The sequence below is a fragment of the Pangasianodon hypophthalmus genome, chromosome 2 (genome assembly GCF_027358585.1).
Source record: "Pangasianodon hypophthalmus isolate fPanHyp1 chromosome 2, fPanHyp1.pri, whole genome shotgun sequence".
Lineage (NCBI taxonomy): Eukaryota > Metazoa > Chordata > Actinopteri > Siluriformes > Pangasiidae > Pangasianodon > Pangasianodon hypophthalmus.
In genome coordinates, this window is record NC_069711.1 from 6,872,545 (window position 1) to 6,885,206 (window position 12,662).

At 36.3% G+C, this 12,662-nt stretch overlaps 1 protein-coding gene across 1 annotated transcript in view; it reads right to left on the minus strand.

Moving 5' to 3' along the window:
* The window catches only part of cntn4 (contactin 4), a 158,116-nt gene that overhangs the window by 123,008 nt on the left and 22,446 nt on the right, over positions 1-12,662 (minus strand). Inside the window, exon 2 of the mRNA XM_026918278.3 lies at positions 7,145-7,278. Within this exon, the coding sequence (XP_026774079.1) occupies positions 7,145-7,199 (55 nt within the window). The 5' untranslated portion in view covers positions 7,200-7,278. The remainder of the gene's footprint in view (positions 1-7,144; positions 7,279-12,662) is intronic.

Genomic DNA, 12,662 nt, shown 5'->3' on the forward strand with positions numbered 1-12,662 from the left:
ATTTTAGATCTTTATTTTCACATCCACTGGCACAGGCTTATCTCGAATTTTCTCTACCCCCTTTTTAAATTAATCTCATAGAAGTTCTCTTCTAAAGAACCAAATGTGTGGCTGTGAACATTTCACAGCACGTTTATTTCAGAGCTGACAAGTATTTAAGTGAGAGTCTTGTTTTATTAGTCTTATTTGGACCATTTTTTTTTCATATTGTATGGAATAGAATACTATATTTTTATCACTTTAAAGAGTCGGACAGTAATCAGTAATGGTTTGTAAATATGAAGAATGTTATTGTGTGGTGTTGTGTATAGTAGGAGTTTACCAAATACCAAGTATACACGTGAAGCCATGATAGAACCACACTTAACTGGCCATACTGATTGTTCAAATATGATAGTAAATTCTGTATTCAGAATGTACATGACATTTCATCACAGGTTTTAGACTGACTATGAATCAGACTTGAAGAGCTTGGAGGTTTCTGCTCATTAACATGGAAAAAAGGCTGCAAGTAAAAGTACTAAAGGGCAATAAGCAAAAGATTAACTGATTTGCATCAGTTAAATTCTTTTTAGAGTTAACAATAAACACATTTGTACTGGCAAAACTTTAAAAAAATAAATAAAATAAACAGCTTAACTCATTCACAGGGAAATAATATAGAATGTGCTGTAATGCTGTTTGGATATAAAGAAGGTTTGCACATGGTGGTTATTTAATCATCTTAATTTCTAGCCAACATGCTGGTGCCGTTTTAATATCAGCGCTAGATACTGGTTTCTAAAAATGCCAAACTATAATTTAGTACACAGAACAGAAAAGTTCACAAAATCAAAACACAATATTCAATACTAAGTTCAAATCAGTACTGCTAACCGATTTTTTTTTATGTAACAGTAATTAGTCTTAATGCTAAGCTTGGTTATTTTTGTAGTTATTATTGCTTATTATAGTTTTTTTCTGAAAAGGCAATGTGGAAAAAAAAAGAAATGGAAATTATTGTAATTGGGTTCTAATTGCGATGGAAAATGTAAAGGCAAGGTTCACATGGATAACAATAATGTGGCTAAAATTGAAACCTAATTCATTGGAATTACTTAAATAATACTAGCTAGTGATATTACTTACACACTACTACATAAATAATATAGTACTATGCAAAAGGTACCCTTTTTTAAATACAGAACTTATCTTAGATGCTTATTTGATGTCTTCTGCATTCTTTCAAGAACGATTTTTAGATTTTTGTTATTATATATATACATATATTTATATTACAGAAATATGTTTATATGTCAGTAAACACAATAATATATTACATAATAAACCACTGTTCAGAAGAAAAAAAAAAACATAATGAAGGCCATGAGATTCTACCTGCAAAAACAGAAGCAAGTGTGACAAAATCTCCAGAATATCTGTCTCAGATTCTGCAAGATGCTTAGAAAAACTTATTAGCCAATTTCTTTATAAAACTGTATGAACTGCACCTGAGACGACTCATTATTATAATCTCGTTTAGGAAATCCAATTTATTACAATTATATTAGTCAAAATTGCAGCAACATTACTGCACGGCTTGTCTTCTTATGGAACTGAGCCAATTACTTTTAAATAATTGATCATTTATCACATAGCCATAATGGGAATTAAACAAATCAAGTAATTTAATTATGCAATTGATCTCTAGTTTTCAGTTATATTCTGTATGTCAGAAAATAAATCAGTTATTTCAATATAGTCCATGTCGTGTGCCTGGGACCTCATATAAACTCTTTTCATCATTGTGGATTCCATCATACTTGGCAAACTGCACCAGCCAGAGATTATGTGATGTATTTCACAGGGACTGAATAACCTTTATTTACACAAAGTGAGTGCATCTCTTCCACCCTCCTTCCCTCACTTCTTTCTCTCAGCGTATGTGTGCATTTGCAGATAAAAGGCTTTCAAAACTAGCTCAGTAGATGAAATCTACCTAGGTTGGAGAAAATAGAAATTCTAGATTCCAAAGCTCTCTAAGGGTGATCTAGGATGTGAGGACTGAAAATATCTACTTTGCGCAATCTCATCTATGGAGAAAAACGCATGAGTGATGCCTATTCCCTAATGTAAACACAAAAGAATGGCATGAGCTTTATAGATTGATGTCAGTTGGTGATGTAAGTGTGCCAAAAGGTTAGGACCAAGTAAACCTCGTGTGGTTGAAAACACCAGTAAACATGCGAGTAAGCAAATTTTCTGGTCTTTCCTGAAGGTGCAACAGGAACTGAATGTATACTCTAAACGTGCCAAAAATAAAACTATTTGGGCAGATTCGGGCTCTAGGTATAGTCTTGTGGCTGTCACATTGAAAACACCTGCCTTTTCTGGAGTCATACTTATCAATACACCAGCTGCTCTACTAAACATGAAATGAATTGTTCCATGCTATATGTAACCCTTATCTGATCATTTTCTCGTTAAATATATCAGTAATATCAACTAAGGTTATGAGGAAATGGAGGTTCGCATTGTTTCTGCTCTGCAGGAGCTGCTGAAAGTAATATATGGAGCAAGGAGATATACAGAAAGCATGGTGAAAAGAACATCGGAAAGGGATATCTTCAAACAATCAGGAAAACTGCACAAATACCAGATGGCCCTGCCTATATGTGTTAGTGATCCCTGTAAGAGATTATTGACACTGCAAATTACTTACACGTTCCCTCTCCAGCAAAGCCTCCGGGTTTCACAATCAGCCCCCAAATAGTATGACATTTGATATTACTGTGTTTGGTAAGTATAATACTGTTGGAGTGCACAGCTGTGTCTGACATGAGACAATCTATTCATGTCAGGCCCTCAAAAAGGATTGGAAGGGATTATGATTTTAGTCGGGTAGAGAATGGTACAAAAAAAAAAAAAATCCTCTGTCAGGATTTTCCACTCAGTGTTCTCCCACATAGTTCGAAAGCAATAAGCGCCCAAGGCAAATTCTATCGGCCTTCCCTTGAGAGAGAGACGCAAGTCCAGAGAAAGCAGCTCTCTGATCAGCATGAAAGAGACGTTTTACAGCCAGAGGCCCTGAGTAACACCAACAAATCTTTTTAAATATATCAACTAACAAGATGGATAGACAGGGGCCAAATCCTGAATTTTTAAGCGTCCGCCCATGACTATGTAGCAGTGTAGCAATGTAACAATGCAAACAGCTAAAAACAAGAAGGGCTTAGGGCAGGTTTGATGGCGCCTTTATAGAAATTGGAACAAAAGCAAATAAAATGGTTTCTGAAAATGTTTTCTCTCATCATAGGAATCTGGCACTAGTGTTTATTTGATGAGTTCAATTTGTTTCAGGGGTGACAAGGATTTGCATGAGACCAAATGCGAGAATTGATTTGCATAGAATTGTAATGCCACGGTGACACGCTTTGCTTTTGCTCACACTCTACTCTTATTTTCTCTTTCTTTCGTTCTGTCGTCCTCTAGATTTCTCTCAGTCACTAATCCTGGTACAGCCACCAACCCAACCTCAGTTGCTTTGTCCCTTTAATAACTAAATCAATCACTAGCTTGTGAGAACGCCAGGACTCTCGCCACATGGCAAGCCTATTTCAGGCACTGCCTGACAAAGCCATACCACCTCAAATTAGTTTAGACCTGATAGACACAAGATTTATTTTCTACTGCCCCGTCTCTTCCCCTCTTTGAATCAGTGGGCTTCAGTCTCTATGAACTTCCAAGTAATTGAAGGATGGTCACAGATGGTCAGAAATCAATTCACTCTAACATGAACGCTGACTTTCCTCTATCTTACTAATTCAGAACTAACTGCAATTCGTCTCATAATTTCTGCACATTTTTCTGACTGTTGTTTTGTTTCATTTTTAGTAATCCAGAACCATGGAAATGAAATCTGCATAATTATAAATATTTAAATGGAAAATATTTTAATAAAGTGACACATTCTAGCGGATGTATACGTACAAAGCACGCACACACACACACACACACACACACACACACACACACACACACACTATCAATTTACATGTCTGTCACTGCTTCTTGTTGAGAACAAACAGGGTAAAATATATGCTATGAAATGTGATAAGATAAAAAAAAACCACTATAGCTGCTTCTTTCATGAAAAGAAAGAAAGACAGGGGCTATGAGAAAATTGTCTATCGAAATTGCTGTTCACAAAATCCCCACTGGGTTTCTTGCCCTTACAAACCATAAATAACATGGTCACCAAATGATTTGTTTTGAAAGTCTGTCTTTTCTCCACCACGGACCATTGAACAATGGCCAAAAAGGGAGTGAGAAATGGAGAATAAAGGAGTGTTGTGCTCGAATATGTGGCCTGAAAGATTATGTATCCGAATCTGCAAATTAATCAGAAATGATGTCCACTGATGGGCCATTTGACATTCTCAATGCCACCAAATGGAAAAGCCCATAAATGTCTAATCAAGCACCTTCTCTACATCTGTAAGCTTTACGAATGATAACAGCCCTGAGGATGAAAGATTATGTTGCTCAAATGTGGAATTGATTACATATGTAGTTAGCAACTAGTGCTTTGTGTGTGATGGAGCTTTAAAAAGCCTTGAGGTGTGCTCCTGGGATTTTTAAAAGAAATGTTATGTGGAAGAGGAAGTATGTTGGATTTCATATAAATGCAGCAAAAAAGAAATAAAATAAAGCTCCAGAGATGCCAAACTCACTTCACTCATGCCTGACCTGATCTCAAGCTATCTGACACTTCAGTCTCTCCTGGAAGGAGCATGTGTTTCCTCTCTCTGTGAAATGCTAAGCTACGTAAGACATTTCATCTGTTTAGATGGCCCATCCAGGTGCTTACATAAAATAAAAAAAATGTTGAATGTCAAGGTAGAGGCAACCGTCCTGCTAGCAAAGTGGCTAAGAGCAAAAGAAGAAGCAGCCCAGGAATTAGCATGCAGAGTGCATTCTGTGGAAGTGAGTTGGGGGAGTGTGTGTGTGTGTGTGTGTGTGTGTGTTTGTGTCCGGCGCCGGGGTAATGGCATGCAAGCAGGCCAGACATAAAGACTGATGTGTGCACATATGTGTGTGTGTGTGTATAGTGAGCCCTGTCATGGTGTTGCAAGGTAACTAAAGAAGACATCTTGTGGGTACAAACATCACCGCAGCCACCTTTTGGCATTCTGAACACCATCTCTCCATGCCCACTCATTTCAACCGCCAGACTTCCACCTCTGCTGTTTCACCAGGTAGTGACCTTTCCTGTCACTCCCATGATGCTTAGAGGAAGTACATGACTAAAGCAACTGGAAGCCTACTACTGACTGAAGCTGCAAAGGTACTGAGATCACTCAATAAAAAGGACCTATGGACTAACACATGATCTGTTTTAACACTATCTTTAGCTTAAGAAATATAGGAAAAAAAGACTCATGAAACGTGTGTGTGCGTGCATGTGCGTGTGTGTGTGTGTGTGCGTGTGTGAGTGTGTTCTCAGTATGCAGCACATGCATTTGAGTTCTTTAAGAAGGTTACTTAACGCAGGAAGTCAAGCACAGTACAAATGTTATTTTATGAGAAATATAATTTCTTTAAGTGTCATTATAATTATAATTCATATTTACACACACACATGCACACACGCACAATTAATATTAGTAATGAAGCATATTAATGAAGCAGCAGGACCGTAATAATTTAATGTTAACTATAAGTCACAAATGCATATTCACAATAATTATAAGCAAAACAGAACTATAAAACATGTAATTTTATATGTATATATATATATATATATATATATATATATATATATATATATATATATATTAGGTAAACTCACATCACATTTCACACATTTCACTTTATTATTATTTATAGAAAAGTATATTTTGTAAAATATCCTGAGAAAGTGAGAGGAAGAGAGAATATTTCTTTGTAGGTTAGAGGATTTTCTTTTGTGGTCATGAACAGTGAGAAGTGCTGAATAAAAATGAATAATGTAAATATTCTACTTTGAGTTTTTTTAGGCTTATATTTAAGACATATAAATGTATAAGTCTGGGTTTTCAACATACAGAAAATAGTCATTTTTTTTAGCTTACACTGAAAAAAAATCATACGTCAGCAAATTAAAATATCTTGAATAAAGGTAAAATCAATGAAGATTTCTCTTTATCAGATTTAAAAATTTTAAACAAATATAAGATTATTAAGCCTATTTATAGATATTTTACTCATGTCAAGCTTGAAATTGTCTTGTTCTATTGGCAGATCATTTTGCTTCTTTAAACTGTATCAGTAAATATATCTGCAAATAGGCTTAGTGGTCTTATATTTGTTATATAATAATCTCATAATGAGAAATATTATATATTTTCCTTTATTCACAATATCTTTACTTGCGGGTCCCTGGAGGACTGGTGGTTTGGCCTTGGTGCTCTCACCGCCGCGACCCAGGTTCGATTCCCGGCCAGAGAACCAGCCCCAGTCACTGGGGTTGCACACGACAGTGCACTCCCTGTGCCGGTCCCAAGCCCTAAGCAACCCAAGCCCGGATAAAAGTGGGGAGGGTCGCGTCAGAAAGGGCATCCGGTGTAAAAACTGTGCCAAATCAAATATGCGGACCACTGATCCACTGTGGCGAGCCCTAATGGGAGCAGCCGAAAGAAGAAGCACAACATTCACGATATCTTTCCTTGATAAGATTTTTTTTTTGCAGTGCAGTTTCCCTAATCACTCTAACTTCAACGAGATATAGAATATTAGCCTAGAAAAAAACCCAGAAAATTATTAATCCACCTGGTCCGGCTATCAGTACATTCATATGAATATATTTTTTAAATCTTAATTTCCTGTTTAATCTCCTCATTTTTATTCAAAACAATATTCTCACTAGCAGCTGACCCTTTATCTCTGAACTGTCCGCTCAGATCCTGTTATTTTAGCATACTAATTAAATCCCTCAAACCCATTATGTGTATCTTATTATAGAAATGTGATGAATGTTTGCCAATTGGGAGTGTTTGGAAGTGTTAGTTCCGGTCTCGGCTCAGCCTCTTTGTACAGCAAACCTGTCCTAAATACATATGAATAAGGTGACTTCACAAAGAGTAGCTGGTATGCATCAAGAAAATTCTTAATAAGATCCTATTACCTGCAAGATACCCCATGAATGACTGCAGCACCAGTAGTTTCCATAGCAACTTCATCTTCAGGTTTCGTGGGTCAAAGATGACTTACATCCGATCACGTATGTATGGAATTCCAGCTGAACCTTCGTGCTTCACTCTGGCCAAAAAAAAAAGAAATTGGAGATTTTAATGTGTTCTGAAGAATGGATTTTTTTGAACAGCTTCAGTAAGAAAGATTGAATATGCAGTGTGTATAATTTGAATGACACATCAACCCCCATTTATTGAATACGACAGCACCACATACGAATAAAGCTGTACGCAAAGCTGACATTGAACTTGCCTTTCTTCCTGACCTTAACCATACAAGATTTTTCATATATCATATCATATCATATCATATATAAGTGAAAAATCTTGTATATGGGCAAATGTTAACTATTGTTTCTTATTATAAATTAAATATAATGTTATTCAGCCTATTTTAGATGCTTTTACACATTTCAAGCTTCAAATCTAATTCTATTGGCAGATCATTTTTCTTCTTTCTAGAAATAAATGGTTGAAATTTGAAAAATCTGCCAAGAGAACAAAAATATTTCAAGCTTGAAATTAATAATAATAAAAAAAAGCTACAGAAACAGATTTAATATCACATTTAAAATCACATATTGTTTTTTTTTTAGTATTTTCACCGTTTAAGATGTCATTTTTTGCTGTGTAAACTTATTTACAAATTTGTGCATGTGGCATATTAGTCTGTCTGGGCCACTGAGGAAACTGGGCATTGTAATCAAACCTGCTTTCTTAATCAAAGTACTGTTGTTATTCAAATGTATTCCCACCTGTACAAACACACCAGCCACCATGATGTTCCCCAAGCATGTGCAGGGGGTGTATGAATGTCTGCTTTCATGAAGTATTGCTGTATTGCTAAAAAGAAAAGGCTGGGGTCAACAATACATCTATTGCCAACTGAACAGCGCATGAGAGTTGACATACAAATTCAAAGCCCAGTTTCATTAACCAAAGTCCTTGGTTTCAGCACTCCCCCATCTCCCGGGTGCTCAGGAGGGCTAGAAGATAGTCTGAAGATGTTTGTTGTGTGTGAGTGAAGAGGAGAGGAAGCAAACTGTTTTTCTCCGCAGAGGAGGTCCCAGGGGCATCACCACAGAATCAGCGCCAGGACTCAAAGGCTGACATTGTGTGTCAGAGGGAGAGAAATTATGCAAGGACCATGGGCCTTTTCATATAGCAAAAGCATAGCACTGAATGGAAGTGTAAGAAAATCAATGTCATGTGCTGTAAGGTCACGGCATCTCGTACAAGTGCTTCGAGAATATCCACTCTTTCACATTATTAGAATTTTTAAATCATATCTTTTTTTTTATTTGTTGGTTAAAAGAAAGAGAAATTATAAAATGTAGTTAGTTATTTTTGTTTTCATTCATTTTTAGCATAGCAACTTTTATTTTGTATTCTTTTCAGTATTTTCGTGTGAAAACTGACTCCAGGCTTTACTCAGAGTCAACAACTTAAGTTCAAATGTTACATCAATATTTATGCAGCGATAGTTATCTGTATTCAGAGTCAGCCTATGCAGGTGCTTAAGTTGATTTTCTGGGCAGCCCGCTCAGATTGTTATAATTACTTGTGTGTAGCTCACATCTCCAAGGTTGGCAGATTTCCTTGAGTAGATATGTCTGAGATGAGGTTCCTCAATAGCATCCAGACCACTGCCTTTATACACAAGCACTTGCTTGGGGGATATAAAATGCAGACCGAATAAACAGATCACATTTTCTTTTTCTATCTATCAAATGTAATATTTAATAATGTAACATAAACGCAAGAGACAAAAAGAAGAATGGCAAGCATTCGAATAATAGTCTAATAGGATTTTAGTATATTAACAATATAGTGATGTCTGAAATGTCCTAGTCATTAATCACAGTTAATTGCTGTTAACACTTTAAGTGTTGTTATATTGTTCATAAAACATTTAGTCTTAAAGATAAGCAATATTTCTGACTAAGATGCTGTTTTCTCCACCGTCCTGAGCAGGAAAAAATGGGTCTTTAAATGGATAATATGATTAATGAACTAATAGCATCTCATTTAAGTATTTAATATTGGCCTCATATGACGTTCCATAGTTTTTCTCAGCATATTTATAATACCCAAAACATAAATTTCAGCCCTGGACTTAATAATGCTCCTTGCTCAAGCCAATATCGGCACAAGAACACGTGCTTAATTTCAAGTTTAGAATCACGTGTAACTGAGATACATGACTTTTTTTACTCAAAATCCACCACACGTCCAAAACTCTCCCACATCTCTCTCACGCAAGTCTAGAGTTACTGAGTTCTGAATAATGAATTTCAGTATCAAAACCTGATAAATCTCTGAATACAATCCAATGTGAGACAATGCTGCAGTTGCAAATGACAAAGCAGAGGCAGTGAATAAACCTTAGTTATCATCCAAAATAAAATGTTTCCCATAAGTTGATATAGTGATATAGTGATATAGTGCTCTAATGGTGATGGCGATTCAAGCCACAAATTATGCAACCACATGTCTGATGCTCTGTTATCATTCCATGTTTGATCTAAGAGGGAGTTTTTTTTTTATTGTGAACTCTGGCGTTTCAAATTTGGTATGGAGGCTTCAGTGGCTGCAGCCGACTCTGCAGAAGAGCTGACACACAATCACGTGCAGGGGATGTATGAATGTCTTTTCATTTTAATCGTTGTATTGGTAAAAAAAAAAAAAAAACAATTGTTAGAATTGAAGCTGAGGTCAAAGTACACACGCTGCCAAGTAAACAGAACAACTACTACACCAATTCAAAGCCTGGTCCCAATCACAATAGTCCAACATTTGAGAATCCACATCTTGTACTCTTTGCACTATTGTCACTAGGTTCACTTTTAAACAGAACTGTGTACCGGTCGGCGCTGCACTGGGACTTACTATGCCCATTGTCTGTCCCAGTAGTCATTATACTGTCTTGTACTGTCCTGTGCTCTTTGCACATGTTTGCACTTGTGCACTTTATGTATAAATTATCTAGTCCCTTGTAGTTCTGTGTTGTTCTGTGTCATCTTATGTAGCACCTTGGTCCTGGAGAAACGTTGTTTCGTTTCACTATGTACTTGTATATGGCTGAAATGACAATAAACTCCACTTGAACTTGAACCATCTCTATATCCAGACCTAAATATGGATTTTTAAACAGGACACCAGCAACGCTGCACAGGTACTGGTTCCTCAGTTCAGTATAAGAGATTCCTCCTCATCCTTGCTGTCAGAGAAGGTGAATATGTGGGCCATTTGGTTCTAAACTGCACTATAGAGAAAGATGGATGGGTGTAAATGGGGCTCTGTGCAGGGGAGTGTGAGGGATTTATGTAGATTGCTCCACAAGAAGCAAACAGTAAGGCAGAAAATATCAGAAGTTGCCTCAAAAAAAGCCAAACTCTGTTGTGTTTGGAGGAGTTCTGAGATCCAGATGAAGTGTTTTGTTGCAGCATTGTAGGAGTTGTTAACCTGCAATTGACAGCAATTCAATTCATTCACTATATTATAATATAAATCTGAAACAACATTTCTAGATATTTCAAAGAGAGCAATATAAGTGAATTTCATTTGAAAAGTCATAATAAAAGCTACAACCACTAACCCTGCCCTAACATAAAACATTTATAACTTCTCATATGACTTGTGTGAATTTTTTGCAAATTTACAAAATTATAGAACCATGAATCCTCAAGAAACACTGAAGCTCCACTTGTGAGAGGTTACTCCAGATGGGACAGTGGATTATAACCTGTGAAAACAGGTTTCTCTTAAAAGCCAAGGATTTGTCACATTTAATACCCTGTCTCTATTTCAATCATTACTGCCCCTTCCCACAACTTAATCTCTTCCCCCAGAGGACCAAGGTTCTGGTTCTTTTTACCTTTATTTGTCAGATATTGTCTTTCATTTGAGATACAACCAGGCTGCTTTTGCTTGGTCTGTGGTGTCTGAAAGTCTGCCGTATTGTGCACTGATACAATCAATATCTGTCTGCATGGAGATTTATTAAGAATATATTTCTGGTATGTATTTGTTATGGTCACTGCAACTGATAAGAAAGTGGCAGATATGATGCTATGACAATAATAATGAGTTTATCAAAAGAGAATAAAAATAGGAATTGAATTACAAAAAAGAATTAAGTAACAATAATTTACAGTTCAGTAGGAAACTATTCTAATACACAGGTTACTAATTAAACATTGCTTCAATAGCTATATCTATATTATTACATCTATATTATTAAACATAAGTAAACATTAATAATGTAAACTTACATTAATTAATCAATTTCAACAGAACGACAGGGATTATGAACTCCAGTCCCCTGCTTTATAAAGATTCAGTTGTTTTTTCTGTCCTAACACACCTGATCCAGGTCCTGAACGGCTCCTCAGCTCACTATCAGATGCTGAAGAGTGTTGAAACTGTACAACACAGTGGGGTTCAAAGACTGGGGTTGAGGTCTAAATAGTCATTTATTTATAAATTAAAAATATAATCATTATTATACTACATGAGAAAAGGCTTATGAAACCTATACATTACATAAACTGTATTTAAACTATGACTGTTAATTAATCATGAATCTTTAATTAATAAACTACATGTTGCATTTAAATTGTTTATTACTCAACCCTAAAATAAAGTGTTACCAAGAATTATAACCTCCATCTAAAACAACGTCGTGTTACTGTACTGTTTTGTAAGGAGTATATACACTTAAAAATAGCATTTTTCAATGAAAGAGGATTAATCATAAGTCTAATACAATGCAAGAGTAAACGGTTTCTCTCTGTTTACTTATCATACTCTAAAGTCCGCAGATGAAGGATGAGATGAAATAGGCTCAGAGGCAAGCCCCCAGCAGCCCCCTCTCTTGCACTAATCAGTGTCCAGAATGATGTGGCAGGTCCTCTCCAATAGAGGCTTCCAGCTATTTGTCTCATACCATCTGACATGCTTATATTACTGGCTGAGAGCATCTTATATGGAGCTGTCTTTCTCTGCCCCATTTGACCATCAGACCCTGCTCCATGTGTTTGGATACTACTGGCTCATCCTTATTACCTTGTCTGTGGAAGCAGTCCCTGTCATAACAATGCTGCTGCTGGGGCCTGACCACTACTGCCTATTCCAAACATAGCTTTGATCCATTCTGTTTTCACTCTCCTCAGTCTAAAGATTATTGAGAGAAACCTGCAGGAGTACAAACACAGCTCTCTACTCTCACCACTGTTTTGGAACTAATGCTATTTTCACTAAACCTTTAATAAACATATTAATAGTCTCCATTCTAAAATATTACATCTACACAGACATGAAGGATGAAGGGTTTAAGGTCTGAGTGCCTACCACAGGATTATTTCTGCCACTAAGCAGGATCTGAATACAGGCTTTCCTTACCAGAATGACTAATTTTGCATCAGCACCATCAGATGGGGTTGAGACGGT